The 16,470-nt window shown below is 39.9% G+C and overlaps 1 protein-coding gene across 1 annotated transcript in view; it reads left to right on the top strand.

Annotated features, from left to right (window-relative positions):
- The first annotated feature begins 4,405 nt into the window (after positions 1-4,405).
- The window catches only part of STX12 (syntaxin 12), a 50,182-nt gene continuing 38,117 nt past the window's right edge, over positions 4,406-16,470 (top strand). Inside the window, exon 1 of the mRNA XM_004455712.4 lies at positions 4,406-4,670. Coding sequence (XP_004455769.1) covers positions 4,553-4,670 — 118 coding nt within the window. The 5' untranslated portion in view covers positions 4,406-4,552. The remainder of the gene's footprint in view (positions 4,671-16,470) is intronic.

Raw genomic sequence — 16,470 nt, 5'->3', positions numbered from 1 at the left:
TAGCTTTTTATTTATTTTTTCTTCCCCTCCCCTGCCCTGCTGTTGTTGCTCTCTGTGTCCATTCACTGTGTGATCTTTTCTATCTATTTCTTTTTGTCTTCTCATCTTTCTCCTCTAGGATTCATTGGGATTCGATCCTGGCAACCTCTGATGTGGAGAGAAGTTCCCTGTCAATTGTACCACCTCAGTTCCTGGACTCTGCTGTGCTTCACCTTGACTCTCCCTTCATTTCTCTTTTGTTGTGTCATCATCTTGCTGTGTGACTCACTTGTGCAGGTACTCACTCACCACGTGGGCACTCAGGTTGCTTCATGGGCACTCAGCTTGCTGCATGGGGACTCGGCTGACCATGTGGGCACTGGCTTGCCCCGTGGACACTGGCTCTCCATGAGGGCACTGGCTCACCACGCAGACACTCACGCAGGCAATTGGGTCACCACGTGGGCACTCAACTCGCAGCATGGGCACTTGTGTGGGCACTCAGCTCGCCATGTGGGCACTCACATGGGAACTCAGCTCACTGCATGGGCACTCGGCTCACTGTGTGGGCACTCGGCTTGCCACACATGCACTGGCTCACCACACAGGCATGCTTTCTCTTCTTTTTTTTTTTTTTTCACCAGGAGGCCACAGGAATCGAACCTGGGTCCTCCCATATGGTAGGTGGAGTCCCTATCACTTGAGCCACATCCGTCTCCCTTCCCTATTATAATTATTTTTTGTTCCCCTATTATTTTTAAAAATGGAAAATAACAAGTGTTGGATAGAATATAGAGAAACTGGAATTCTAATGCATTGTTGGTGGGAATGTAAAATGGTGCAGCCACTGTGGAGTTTCCTCAAAAAGTTAAATATAAAATTATCATATGATTTGGCAATTCCCCTTCTATGTATATACCCAAAGAGAGTGAAAGCAGGCTCTCAAAGAGATACTTGTACATCAGTATTTATAATAACACTATTCACAAAAGCTAAAAGCTGGAAACAACCCAAGTGCCCTTCAACAAATGAAAGAATAAACAAAATGCATGATACACAAGTAATGAAATAATACTTGGCCATTACAAGGAATGAAGTTTTGAGACATGCGGTAACATGGAAAAACTTTGAAAACATTATGCTTGATAAAATAAACAAGGCACATAAGGGCAAAAATTATATGATATCATTTATAAGAGATGACTAGGAATAGTACATTTGCAGAGATAAGAGAGCACATTAGAGGTTACTGGTAGGTGGGAAGGGAAAGTATTTGGTTGTAAAAACAAAAATAAAAATAGAAAAAGATGCCATGTTTCTAAAATTGCATTCAATGTTAAAAAAGTTTTCAAAATTAAAAATATGCTAGAGTACTATGTACTTTCTATGCATTAATGCTAATCCTTATTTTTTTAAATGCTGCTTGGTCCTAAAAGAATACTACTCTGAACATTCCTGTACTGTTTTTTGGAACACATATGTATATGTCTGTTCTGTATATGGTTAGGAGTAGAACTGTACTCAGTTGTAGGGTATGTACTAATCCTGGCTCTGCCAGTTAACAGCTGTATTACCTTGAGCAGTTACCCAGAAGCTCTAGAGAACACCAGGTTCCTTATCTGTACCAAGGATCTAATCTCACCTTGAGTGGTGCAAATCTGTGAAAACTGCTTTCCTTAATTAACAAAGGGGCATAGTACTGAGAAACCTTATTCTCTAAAATCATGTATTTTCAGAAAACTTACTGTTTGAAGTATATCAGTAAGAACGGAACATTCCATTCTTGCCAGGAGGATCAGAGTTACTTTGACACAGAGAAGCAATCTCCATTTCCAACCCAGGTGCAGAGCTTCAGATAAGGGATTTCCATATATAACATAATGCATTTATCTTCATGTTGTAGTTTCCAGGGAAACAGGATCCTGAGGCCTTATTAGCTCAGTCATGATGCTAATCTCTTTACATATAGCCTGGCGTGCTTTGAGGCTATCCAAACACTACTTCTTTTAAATTTTACCTTCATTCCATCTTTCCCCTAAATCCTTGAATAGCCATCTCTTCCCATGCTTGCTAGATGCCTCAGGATTCTCCTTGTATGAAGTTCCCCTTGCAACTACAAGTTAATCTGCCTAACTTTGTCAGACCACTGGTGGTCTTTATCAGATGGGCTTTATCTTGGGGATTACTAGTAATATGTGTAAAACGTATGTACACTGCCTGGCACCTGAATAGGCATTTAAAAAATGGTAAAGTTAGTTTTTTATTATTTGTTTAGGAATTCAATAAATGTTTATCTGACACCTACTATTTGCAAGGCAAAAATTCACTGCTAGGAGAGATGCACAAATGGAAAACCACTTTTATTTCAGATGAAGGAAGAAAACAACAGCAACAAGATAAATAACCTTTAATAAATTTCACTATAACTAGTGTCAAGTGTAAATAAAAACATCCTCAAGACTGTTTTGTTGATAAAAAATACAAACGGATTTGGCTCAATGGCTAGAGTATCCGCCTACCACATGGGAGGTCCAGGGTTCAAACCCAGGGCCTCCTTACCCGTGTGGTGAAGCTGACCCACACACAGTGCTGATGTGTGCAAGGAGTGCCATGCCATAGAACAGTGTCCCCCATGTAGGGGAGCCCCATGTGCAAGGAGTGCGCCCCGCAAGGAGAGCCGCCCCATGCGAATAAGGTGCCGCCTGCCCAGGAGTGGGGCCACACACATGGAGAGCTGACATAGAAAGATGATGCAAAAAAAGAGACACAGGTTCCTGATGCCGCTGACAAGAATACAAGCAGACGCAGAAGAACACACAGTGAATGGACACAGAGAGCAGACAACTGGGGGGGCGTGGGGAAGGGGAGAGAAACAAATTTTAAAAAATAAATCTTAAAAAAAAAGTACAATTTATATGATTTGCTGTAAGATTTGACAAAAAACTATGGGCTCTTAAGGATCAGTAGGTTTTTCTGTTTTATTTTTAAAGATGTCTGTTCTCTGTGTCTATTTTGCTGTGTCTTCTTTGTTCGCGGTAGGGGAATCTGTATTTCTTTTTGTTGTGTCATCTTGTGTCAGCTCTCCGTGTGTGTGGTGCCATTCCTGGGCAGGCTGCACTTTCTTTCCCCCTGGGCGGCTCTCTTTACGGGGCACGCTCCTTGCACATGGGGCTTCCCTACGCGGGGGACACCCCTGCGTGGCAGGGCACTCCTTGCGCGCATCAGCACTGCGCATGGGCCAGCTCCACACGGCCCAAGAAGGCCCGGAGTTTGAACCGCAGACCTCCCATGTGGTAGACGGTCGCCCTAACCACTGGGCCAAGTCCGCCACCAAGGACCAGTAGTTTTAATAACCAGAATGAGAGCCCCCAAATGTCATCTGTCCCCTTTTATAAGGAAAGAAATGCTTAAAAGAAAAAAAAATCCCTCCCACATATGGAAATACAGGCAAAGGACGTCCTCTCTGCAATTTCCCAAAGACTGCAAAGCGGACTTGGGTGGGGTGGGCTGGAAAACACAGCAAACAAATGCTGCCAGTTCCCCTTCACTTCTCCCTGTCTTGATCTCCTCCCAAACAAAAATTATACCCATTCTTTCCCTTCATCTTTCGCTCACAAAATGCAAACTTATGTGGGATTACTGAGGTAATATACTCCGAATTACTTAAGGAAATGATTTGAAATGTTGGGAGTTTATCGCTCCAAGAAATCCCGGTTTGGGATACCTATGAAGAGACTACTTGGGAGAGATTTAGATAGAGAATTAATTTGGAAATTTGGAGATGAATTTTAGGGAAGTAGTGAGATGATGACGGAGCCAGCTTCCTGTGTGAGTTTTGTATTAACCTCTATGATTTTAATTTTCTTATCTGTAAAAGAGAAAATAATAATGCTTGGCGGACTTACTTCAACTTTTAAAAATGGACTGCCCATTATTTACATGACGATAAAAATACAGATAGAACATGGTCTCTTGTTGTGAAAGAGCTTGTAAACAAGTAAATTGCAGTAAGGATTCACACACATACTAGTTGCTCAAAACTATTATTTTATTGTTTAGAATTAGAAGAGTGATGGAGGGCAAAATTAAAGTGGTCGTAAATCGTAAAGGGTTCCGCAAATACCAAAACCATAGAGGATGAAAATAGAGTGAGGGATTTCAGGGGTTTGGTTACAGATATGAGTTCCGAGGCTGTCAAATTCTCCCATACTCGGGCTTGCATTTTCAGAATAGAAAAGAATAGGCTAAGATCATCTTGTACAATTTTATGCAAATAGAAAATTCTTGCTCCGGTCCCTGTACCACGCCACCCAAATCATCTAATCCGAATCGCGACTGTGTGACATCCTATTTCCGCCGCGCATCCCCAGACCTGCTTCTGACGTCTCCAGGGTCCCAGGCCCCAGTTCCAGTGGCGCATGCGCACTGCGGATGGGCGGGGCTAGTGCGCACGCAGCCTCAGCTGTTTCCCCGCCCTTTCTCTTCCCGGTTTCGCGGTCAGCCTGCCGGTGCGGTCAGACGGCTGCTTCCGGTCGGAGCTCGGTGCAGGGCGGGCGGGTCTGAACTCCTCGTTATGTCCTACGGCCCCTTAGATATGTACCGGAACCCGGGGTCCTCGGGGCCCCAGCTCCGAGACTTCAACAGCATCATCCAGACATGCAGCGGCAACATCCAGCGGATCAGCCAAGCCAGTGAGCCGGCACACCGCGCTGGGGGGCGGGCGCCGTCCGGGGTTCAGGCCTGCGTGAGGCCCCCGGAACGGGAAACCTGGCCGGGGCTACAGCCGGGGTCACGCCTGAGGCCGTCGGGTTCTCCACTCTTGGGGCGGTGGGCTGCCATCCCCGAGTATGTTAGGCCCTGGCTCCGGAAGGGTTCCGAACCCCAGCTGAAGCTTGAGTTTCTTTTCAGGAGTTCTATCCCGATTTTGGGGCTGAAACTGCATACCTGACAGCCCGAGGGTGGGGGAATTTCACCTCGAGAGCTGGGAGTGCGTTGACGTGATATTAGTGGTCAGCCGAGTTTTGTTTTTTTTTTTCTGTCATCCTTTTCCCCCCACCCACCTCCTTTTCCTCTTTGGCCAGTTTGGATTGGGGGTTGTTTACTGATTTAGGCTTTAGGTTTACATTCTTCTCGGCCACTGATTCCTCGGAAGTCAGCAGTTTTCAATGACAGGAAGTAGAGAGTTCATGTGTTTGGATGACTTAATACACAGTTCTTTCTGTAATGAATTTGGGGATCAAATACAATGACTGGTATTTTAGGGGTGGGATGACTTCTGTTTTAATAAAGATAATTCACCGACAACAGTTCAGTTTACATTATTTTGTCTTTTGTGTAGCAGAGGATTTATGTATATTTTAGGATTTCAAGCGAGTGAGATTTATTTTCTTCCATATTTAGCTACTCTAGCCAACAATTCTGATGCACAGAGAAGCTTAGGGACTTGACCACAATCACATGTCAAGTAAGACATGGTAGAGTTGGTGGTGGAATTCAGAATGTCATTACTTGTCCTAAAATCCCCTCCTCACCATTAGGGACTGAGTGAGACTATAGCTGAATGAGTCAAATACAGCCTATTTCTTGTGCCTGAAAATCGGTTTAGAGCCTTATAAACAGGTGCTCAACTGCAGCGACTTTACTTGGAAAGAATAGTGATCATCATCATTGTTATTATTGTATATTTGTGAGCTTTGTTATACTCTGTTAATAGGTAGAATTTCTTGGTCCTGATTAAAATTATGTTTTATATTTTAAAGAATAATCTATCACTTTGCTTTTAAATATATTAAATGTATAATATAGAACTTGAGAAGCAGAAAATTTCTGATGGGAAGGAATTCAAACTGAATGATTTGGAAGAAGAAAGTTATGTGTCCTGTTAAATCCAGAAATAAAAATAATTTAATATGACACCTTTTGTGAGGAACTGTAATACAAGTTAGATTAGAAAATTCTGGTTCAGGGCTGAAAGCATCTTGTTGAGGTTAAATCTAATTTTAATGTCTGTGAAGTATTTGTTCAACATATATTTGTTTGAGTATCAGGTTTTGCAGTAAGTATAGGAACTGTCACAGATTCTTTCCTCAGCAAGCATGTGGAATTCATAAATAAGCAGAACATAAAATCCAGAGGGATTTATAGAAGATGTACATGACATTATTGGTATTAGGGAAGAGAGGCCATTTCCATTTGGGAAGTATCAGAGAAAGTATAGCATTTGAGTTAGGTCTGGAAAGGTGATAGAAAAGGACTTTTGAAGATAAAGAGAAGAAATTCTGGGAGGGGTGAATAAAATAAGCAAAGACTCAGTAGTGGGAAAGCATGGGATATATATATGAAAGTAGAGTGGTTTGATTTGACTAAAATGATGGACTCTGGAAAGCAGTGGAAAATATGGTTGGGAAAGTAAGTCAGGGCCAAACACGAAGGGCTTTAAATGCTGGGCTAAGGGTTTGGATTTAATTTTTTAGTAATGTATAAATGAAATGGGAAGGGAGAGAGACTAGAATCAGAGATACCAGTTAGGGACAGTGAGAAGGAAAAGATAGGAGATGTTTGTTTGGAGATAGACTTGATAAGACTTTGCTGTTGATTTGATGTTGGGCTCAAGGGGATCATTGGAATCAACCTAGTGCTATTAGTCAATGCTATTAATAGCATTAATAACTAACGTCGAGTATATACTGTGTGCCAGGCAGTATGAAAGTGTTTTACATACATTATCTTATTTAATTTTACAACAACCCTGTGAAAGAGGGTACCAATATTATTTCCATTTTATGGAAATAGGCTGAGAGAGGTTAAATAACTGCTCAGCTAACACATGGCAATACCGAATTGGAAACCAGGTCTGTCTCTTATGAACATCAGTCTTTTACTAATTTATTTATTTATTGAGGTACTGGGGGCTGGGGATTGAACCCAGGACCTCCCATGTGGGAGACAGGTGCCCAACGGCTCGAGCCACATCTCCATTTTTATAATTTTTTAAATTAATATTATAGATCTGTAGCAGTTAACACTTCAAGCATACAAGTGACTTGTTTTTCACTCTCTGAAGGAAACTGTGGAGAATACCTGAAGCTGTGGCGCTTTCTCCCAGTCTCTTCTTGTGGTGTCTAGTCTGTCTCCCCTGCTAGACTGTTAGCTCCTTTGAGGTAGGGGTCATGACTTTTCATCTTGATATTTCTAGTACTTGTCTCAGTCCCAAGAGTATAATAGATTCATTCATTCACTTAGTCAGCAAGCATTCTTTGAGCACCTATTATGTGCCAAGCCTTGTTCTGGGTGCCTAGGGATAGAGGGATAACAAAGACAGACAACACAGATGGCTCTGGAGGTAATGCCTTGTCAGAGGACCCTGCTTTGAAGTTTGTGCTCCTGAGTGTGATGGAATTGGACTTGGAAGTGACCTTTCTACACATGCCTCTTCTGTCACTTTTGCTGAACCTGGGTTGGCGCTGGTGTTGTTGTATATTCCGGAGACTTGAATCTCCGGACTGGCCATGTGCCAATTGGGCCCTGAGCCTCAGCAGAGTGGTGGCACCTATTCTCTGGTTCGTTGGACTTGCCTGGGTCAGCTAACAAGGAGGTGAGGATAGCCACCACACCAGGGAACTGAGAGTGCCTACAACTGCAAGCAGGGGAATCGCATCCATCAGCCATGTGGATCTAAGCCCCCTCTTGATTTAGAGGTGGAGTGAACATCACCATCCCAGAGTCCACAGGATGGAGGAATAAAATATGGGTTAGAGTGAATTTACGGGTATTCTATTCTAGAACTATTGTGCCTCTAGCAATGGAAGAAATTGTATCATTGATGTGGAAACCGTGGCCATGATAGTTGCTGAGGGCAGGGAGAGGGAAGAAGAGGTGTGATGTGGGGGCATTTTTGGGACTTGGAGTTGTCCTAAATGATATTGCAGGACAGATGCTAGACATTATATATCCTGCCCTAGCCCACTGAATGGACTGGGGGAGAGTGTAAACTACAGTGTAAACTATGAACCATGCGGTGCAACAGTGCTCCAAAATGTATTCACCAGATGCAGTGAATGTGCCACAATGATAAAGAAGGTTGATGATGTGGGAGGAGTGGGGGGGTTGGAGTGTGGGGTATATGGAAACGTCTTTTATTTTTAATGTAACATTTTTTGTGACCTATGTATCTTTTTAAAAAACAAATTCCCTGCCCAGATAGAGTGTGTGTATGGACATGCATATATAAACAAAATAATATCAAGTAATAATAAGTGCTATGAAGAAAAATAAAGCATCATAAGGGCTTAGAGAGTGAGCAGACAGGGAGGGTGAGTGTGCTATTTTAGATAAGTTGGTCAAGAAAGGCCTCTTGGAGGAGGTGACATTGTGTAGACACCTGAGTGCAGTGAAGAAGAGAACCATGTGAGTAGCTGGGGAAAGGCATTCTAGGCAGAGGGAACAGCAAGAGCAAAGAATTCATGGAGGCTGCGTAGTTGGACTGTAGATAGAGAAGGGGAGAGCAGTAGAAAAAGAGGTCAGAGAGGTAGCTAGACTCAGATCATATAGGATCTTGCTAAATATTTAATTGATTTGAATGAATGCGGGTTTTCTGCCATCTTGGAACAATTCCTGCCTTTTTCCCCTTGTACTTTGTGGTGCTTACTGCACCTTAGACAGTACAAGTTGAAATTGAAATTCTTCCCTTGGAACTGTTTGGTGAATAGTTTGAAATTTTAAATTGGTAGGATGGCATTACTTTCACCTAGTTTTCAAGCTAGTGCCTGTCCCCCAAGCCTCCCCAAGATGTGACTGTCATACCCAAGTGTATACTCTGAATGTGAGCTCACAGATGTATAGCCACCCCCATACAGGCTTGCAAGGACCGGTAGCCATTTAAAGTTTGAGAGAATAGCTCTTTTTTTCTAACTGTTCAGCCATAGACATGGGTTTGGAATTGCTGTACACAGCCCAAAACACAGCAGGCCACTGTGTGGGATGTTTTAGATACAGCTATGGTTGGCTATTTGGTACAAAGGGTTGATATCAGTATGTGTGAAGTATATAAGAATAATACTTGACACTGCCTACTGTGGAATGGGATCTGGGGGAGTATTGCTGAGATAGATATGACAAAAAAAGGATTAGCCTCTAAGTTAATTCTTTGAAGAGACTAAAAAGCAGTGTTTATGTTCTTGATGTTTCTAATTTATTGATATGATTTTGTTTACTAAAAATACAAAGAGTTGAACTTTTAAAAACCCCTTGGTTTTTATTTCATTACTATCCTTTTAATTCTTCATCATCTCAACACCTGTATTCCAAAAGCATCCTCTAAGCTAGTGTCTCTGTAGCCTCTCACCATTCTAGTTCAGCCTGGTAGTGCTATGAGCAGTGTGTCTAAAATCCTGTTTTCATTATGCCATTCACCTCTTCAAGAGCCTCTACTGGCTTTCTGTTGTCTACTGCATTAACATTCTACTTGGCTTTTACTTGCTCTGTGATCTTAACCCAAACTACCCATATTTTCTACTCTACCTCACCTTTTGCTGTAAGCAGGCTCTTTTACTTAATGTCCTTCACCAAGGTTTTTTGCTCCAAGATTTTGCTTTCTATTCCTCCTGTCTTTAATGTCTTTTCTTTCCTTACCTGACTAGCTATCTAAACTATACAAATTCTTTAAATTGTGTTTTAATCATTCTCTTTGTAACTAAGCCTTCCTTTGCCTTTGAAAGATAGCATCAGGTCACAGAAAGAACATGGATTTTAGGGTCAGCAGCTCTGTGAATGAGTCCCTGTTCCTCTATATATGGTTAAACTTGGGCAGGTTATTTTTTCTCTTTGTCTCTTCTCTCCGTGAAAAACAATTGGGGTAGACACAGAAGTATGGGTTTGAATCCTAGATCTGCTTCTTTCTGCCTGTATAAATTTGTTACTTTACCTCTCTACTTTTCAGTTTCCTTATCTATAAAATGGAGTTAATACCTGTTTCATAGGGATGTAAGTATTAAATAAGGTAATTTATGGAAAGTGCTTAAAACAGTGCCTACTATATGTAGTAAGTGCTTAAGAATATTATTCTTTTGTTTTTTTCTTTGAATTTGTAAACATTTTCTCTCACAGGTGAAGACTTTAATTAATTCATGCTTTTTGACTGTGTCACTCAAATAGAGAGACCACTATTAGTTTCCTAGGGATCGAGAACCTTTATTATTTACTTCTCTTTTGCTACAGTGCCTGGCACAGCAGTGGATGTATAGTTGGCATTCAGTATGTACTTAATTGATTTTATCATTGCTAAGTACATTTTTCTTGGTCTTGAGTTTGATAACAATAATAGTTACCTTTTATCGAGTGCTTTCGTGTGCCAGATGTTCTAAATTTAGTGTCACATGATCTCATTTCATCTTCACAACAACCATGAAAGTTGGCTTATTCCCATTTTTTAGGCACAGAGGAGTGGAGCCTTTTGTTGAAGATCACACAGCTAGGAAGTTGTGGAACCAGGAATCACACATAGGCTGTCTTAATTCAGAATCTGTGTTTTTAATAACTACACACATAGTGTCACTTGTATGATAAATAGAAGATTACTTTTGATATTTAGTACTCATTTTCAGTTTAGTTTAGAACTTTACTGTTGTAAAACAGTGACTTTTTAAGAAGTCAGTAAATTTTAATTGTAGCTATATAAATGCAGAATGTAAATTTAATTTCCAGAGTAATACATTGAGATGACTTCCTTGTCATAATTACCACATAGACTGTCGTTTTCTCATTTGGGCATATGATGTATTTTCATTGAATTTATGTTTGTTTTTTAATATACTGAACTCTAAAGCATTAGAGTTTGACAAATTTTTTCTACCTCTGATGGTAGTTGCTTTTGATATGATTAGACTTTGATTTGGGTTAAGGTTCATGTGGAGATCGAAATCCTGCTTAAAGCTGATAACAGCTAAAAGCACATAAAGATTATTCAGTTTAGAGTAGTTCCTAGGGTGGGTATTAGCTGTAATACACAATAAATTGACTTGATTCATAGTCTTTTAAGAGTTTTATCCAGGGCATGCTTTTTTTTTTTTTTTTTGGAGGTACCAGGGGCAAGGGATCAAATCCACAACCTTATATGTGGGAAGCCAGTGCTCAGCCACTAAGCCACATTGGCCGCCCTGAGTTGGCCTTTTCATTTGTCTTGTTTGTTGTGTGTTTTTGTTTTTTCAGGAGGTACCAGGAACCGAACCCAGAACCTCCCATGTGGGAGGCGGGAGCTCAACCGCTTGAGCCACATCTGCTCCCCAGGGCATGCTTTTAAAAATGAGAGGTCAGTGATAGGAGAAATTGAGGCCTAGTTTTAAAAATAACAAAATTGCTACAAGAATCCAAAGGACTAGTCTTTACATTTCACTAGTCATCTGGTTTTTAGAATTATGTAGCATTTCATAGGAAATACTCAATTTTCTTTATCCAAAATGCTGTAACAAATCAATCTAAAATAAAACTTTTATTTACTAAGATACTAATGAGTGAGTTTTTTCATTTACCGAGGTGATCAGAAAACCCTTTAATTCAACCCATTTTGATAAAAATCTTCCCAAAAAGTCATTTTACTTTTTGATATTTTAAGTAGACAAGTGAAAATAAGTATATATGTAAACACTTTATTCCTTTCTGAACTGTAGGTGTACTGAAGGATATAGTTCTTGGATGTAAAATATATGGGTCATTGAGTCATTGCATTGTTGCTTTTTTTGAATAAATCCCTGCTGTTGGTGGTTATGGAGGGCAGTATACAAAAAATTTTGGTTCTTTTGGTTACAGTAAACCAAGACATTACTTTCCTAATGATGTGAGTTTTGAGGTATTTGATACCTGAGACCAACTGGTAGCTTTTAGGAAAATATCTTAATATTCACAAATTTAGAAAGAGTTGATATAGGCTTGATTTATTCTAGTGCTTAGTTAGCAAATGACCCTATAAGCAGTCCCCTATCACCTCCCCACCCCACCCCCCCAAAAAAAAATAACCCCGTAAATTTGGTCATTTCAATAGAGGAAACCAGAAAAATCTATATGAAAAAAAAAATTCTCAGCAGAAAATACACAGAAATCAGCTGATTATCAATTGATATTTTCCTATATTCCATAAAATCTATAGACTCTCTAGGTGGTTTAATAAATTTGATAGATGATTAGCAACTTGATACTTTGGCATATCTGTAGACTTTCTAAGGAGTATTCTATTTTATAAAAACAGTCAATGAGATTTGTTTCTTGACTTTTTTCTTGGATCTACCTCTGAATGTCATAATACAATCAACTGTTTTCTGGAGTATTGTGTGAGTATATTTGTGTACGTGTATGTATGATTATGCAGATATAAAGAATGAGTATGATGTGGTTGTGGTCCCTCTCCTCCAGAGGCATATCGTCAGTTCCAGCTCCATTTTTACATTGCATTTGCAAAGTTAAGAAAATCAAAGATTGATCCTCTTAAGCTAAACTTCTGCCTTGCAAAGACAGTGCCTTGGTTACACAGCATCATTCTGGGACTAGAGCTAGTTCATGTATTCAATTTTAGAATTGAACAGTGGTGGGATACTTAGAGATCATTTAGTACGCTCAGGAGTTGTAAAGATTTAATGGGGGGGACCTATTCACATGAATAGTAAATACTGTGACAAATCATAAGTATTCAACAAATGTTTGTTAAATCTGAATGACAGGTATACTTGAAAAGAGACCCAGCAAAATGAAATTATTTACCTAGTGCCAGACATCCATTTAGTGGTCAAGAGTGACTCAGACTTCAGGTTTCATTATTCCCAGCTCATGTTCATTCATATCTACTGCTTTAAAGAATATAAAAGGAGGGTAAATAATTTAATCAGCAATCATATATGTACCTACTGGGTCCATGGCACTTGTGCTAGACTCTGAATACAAAGGAATATTCTCATAGGTGGGAGGGAGTGGGGAGGAGAGCAGGTTAGATAGAGCAAGGACATCAGCCTATCTTGAGTACTGCCTATTAAGTTTAGGGCAGTGTCAGATAAGTAGGTTAGGGGTAAGTAGAACATTGGGAAACCCAGGACTGCCCTGTGCCACTACATTTGCTTTCCTTTAAGTGTCAGCCTTTTGAGAGTACTTAATGTTGCATAAAGAATATAGCCATTGGTTTAGCCCTGGGCTTGAATTCTGGTTATTATGATGCTCTATTCAAGAATCCCATCAGGGAAGCGGACTTGGCCCAGTGGTTAGGGCGTCCGCCTAACACATGGGAAGTCCGCGGTTCAAACCCCGGGCCTCCTTGATCTGTGTGGAGCTGGCCCACATGCAGAGCTGATGTACGCAAGGAGTGCCCTGCCACGCAGGGGTGTCCCCGCGTAGGGGAGCCCCATGCGCAAGGAGTGCGCCCCGTAAGGAGAGCCGCCCAGCGCGAAAGAAAGTGCAGCCTGCCCAGGAATGGCGCTGCACACACAGAGCTGACACAAGATGACGCAACAAAAAGAAACATAGATTCCTGTGCCGCTGACAACAACAGAAGCGGACAAAGAAGAGGCGGCAAATAGACACACAGAACAGACAGTGGGGGGGGGAATAAATCTTAAAAAAAAAAATCCCATCAGTGAGGAGCAGATGTGGCTCAAGTAGTTGAGCTCCTACCTCCCATATGGGAGGTCCTGGGTTCGGTTTCCAGTGCCTCCTGGTGCTGGCGTCCCACATAGAAGGTCCCAGGTTCATCCCCAGTCCCCCAGTACCGCAAAAAAAAAAAAGAAAAAAGAAAAAGAAATAGTTGCTTCTCATTTCATTAAAATCCAGAGTCCTTAAAAAAGTTTTGTTTTTTTTTAAAGATTTATGTATTTATTTTTATTTCTCTCCCCTCCTCTCCCAGTTGTCTGTTCTCTGTGTCCATTCGCTGTGTGTTCTGTGACTGCTTCTATCCTTATCAGAGGCACCAGGAATATGTGTTTCTTTTTGTTGTTGTTGTTACATCATCTTGTTGTTGTGTCAGCTCTCCATGTGTGCAGCACCATTCGTGGGCAGGCTGCACTTCCTTTCATGCTCCACACGGGTCAAGGAGGCCCGGTACCCCGGGGTTTGAACTGCAGACCTCCTATATGGTAGACAGACGCCCTTCCCTTTACAAAGGTTTACAATGCCAGGCATAATCTAGCTCCTCACTACCTCCCTGGCTGCTTCTCTTATCTTAGTTTCACCCATTGTATTGCTGCTGCACTGACCTTGTTGCTGTTCCTCCATGACATCAAGCACTCTTGCCTTGGGGACTTTGTACTTGTAACTCTCGGCTTAGATTGCTCTCTCTAAGACATCTGCGTGGCTTAAACTTTCTTTTGATCTTTGCTCAGTGTCACCTTATCAGTTATCTCTTTTGACTACCCTATATAAATTAGTACCCTTTGCCCACATCCTATTTTTCTTTTTAACACTTACCACTTTTCTTTTTAACACTTATTTATTATCTATCTCTTTTCCTTAGAATGTAAGCTTCTTGAGAGCAAGTGTCTGCTAGGGTATAAAATAGTGTAGTGCAGACACTCTAAATGAATGAATGAATTCTGGAGCTTTCTTGAGCTCAGTTTGCCCGTGTGCAGTATTGGGATAATAATGTTGTGATTGAAAAAGGTAATTCTTATCAAGTACTTAGCCCAGTGTTTCGTATACAGTAAGTGCTGAGTAAATTATTTGTCTGGCTCTTTCAAAATTATTTGTGTGACTAGCCAGTTGATAGCTTTAGTGGTATCCTCATTACCATTTGACTTAGGTAAGAAGAAAATTCCATGTTAGCAATGAAGGAAAATGGTTATTTATATCTTACGTAGTGCTCTCTAGGCAGAATGCAGCAATTATAGTGCCTACGTTTTCCTGTGGAAACATTAAGCAGTAAATAAACCTTTATGGAATAGAATAGGTATATTTCAGGGAAGTTTGTCAAAAGCAAGTGTTTAATCAAGGGAATCCTGCATTTCTATTATAAAATTGGAGTTATATTTTTGCTAGAAAAACATGGCCTCAAGATAAAAATCATTATTTGAAGTGCTACAAATGTATGTATTATTGACTCTTTGGAGATTTTTGCTTAACACCCATGAATACAGTGATTTTGGCTAGAGGGAAATAACTAGTACATACTGCTAACGACTGGATTATTGAATTTTTGCTTAGCAGTAAATTCACCCAGCAGCAACCAATTAGAAGATTTTTACTTGCAAAACAAAATGAGATTTTGTTTCTTGTCAGACTTGGGAACTTTTAGTATATCAGTGTTGTTATAAGGTAACTGGTACTTTAACTTGCTATTTTACTAGTTTTGATGAACAAATTAGGAACAAGATTTTGACTGTGACACCAAATTTTGTTATTTTAAGGAGAACCACATAAAGTAAATTTGGAATAATTAGCTTTTTTTTTTTTGGTTGTTGGTACATATTAATAAAGCATACAATTCATCCAAAGTATACAATCAATGGTATTTGGCATATTCACATAGTTGTGCATTCATCTCTTTAGTCATTATTAGAGCATTTTCATTATTTTGATGATAATAAGCAATAATTAGTTTTTCAACTTCAAAATTCTAATAAGTGAAGGTTCTTTCTCATTGAATATGGAAGCACTGTATGTATATTGTCCCTATAATATACGCAGATTGATGCATCATACATTGGATTCTCCAACTTCTTCCCACTAAACCAGTTATTAAACATTCTAGTGTCACAAGTGAAACTTTTACATGAATCCAGAGAGGATAGGAAAGGCCCTCACAAAAGAGACTACCTTTTGCTGGAGGAGCCCTATATCTATTGTGTTATATTTTCTTTCTTGAAGTTCTAGGGAAAGTAACTTGAAGATTAGTGTGTTTCTCCTGGGCAAAGAGCCCTTTATTAAACTGTTCTGTATTCCAGCTATTTTTAATAGAAAACAGTGCGTGCTTTTAAAAAAGCAAGCAAACAAAACAGATATACAACTAAATTCTAACCTCTATAAATAAATGAATGAACGAATGAATATATATTTGCTGTGTCACAGTATAGACAGTATAGTTGAAAGAACATGGGCATTGGCATTTGGAGTCTGCGATTGAATTTTGGCCCTGCTACTTATTAATTGTGTACCCTTATTTAAGATAATTTACCCTCTCCAGATAGATTTCCTACTCTACAAAATGAGTAAATATCTACTTCAAACCACTGCTGTGAAAATTAGTAAGATAATATATACAAGTTCCTAGTATAGTGCCTGGCACATAGAGGTGCTTAATGAATGGTATCTTATTTTCAATAATAAATGTACATTGTCTTTCCAAAAATGTTTGCCATAGAAGAATTATTGTATTTCAGTGGATTTAAAGTTTTATTTATTTATTTTAAAGAAACTTTGGGTTGCATAAGTGTTATATAAAAAATAGGATTTAAAGTTCTTAATGTCATTATTTGATATTTGGTAACAAGGCTCTTCCAAAGGTGATAAAATTTTTAGCCAGTGCTG

This window comes from Dasypus novemcinctus, chromosome 9 (assembly GCF_030445035.2).
Source record: "Dasypus novemcinctus isolate mDasNov1 chromosome 9, mDasNov1.1.hap2, whole genome shotgun sequence".
Taxonomy (NCBI): Eukaryota; Metazoa; Chordata; class Mammalia; order Cingulata; family Dasypodidae; genus Dasypus; species Dasypus novemcinctus.
The sequence above is the reverse complement of the archived record's forward strand: the minus strand, read 5'-3'. Positions and strand labels throughout refer to the sequence as shown.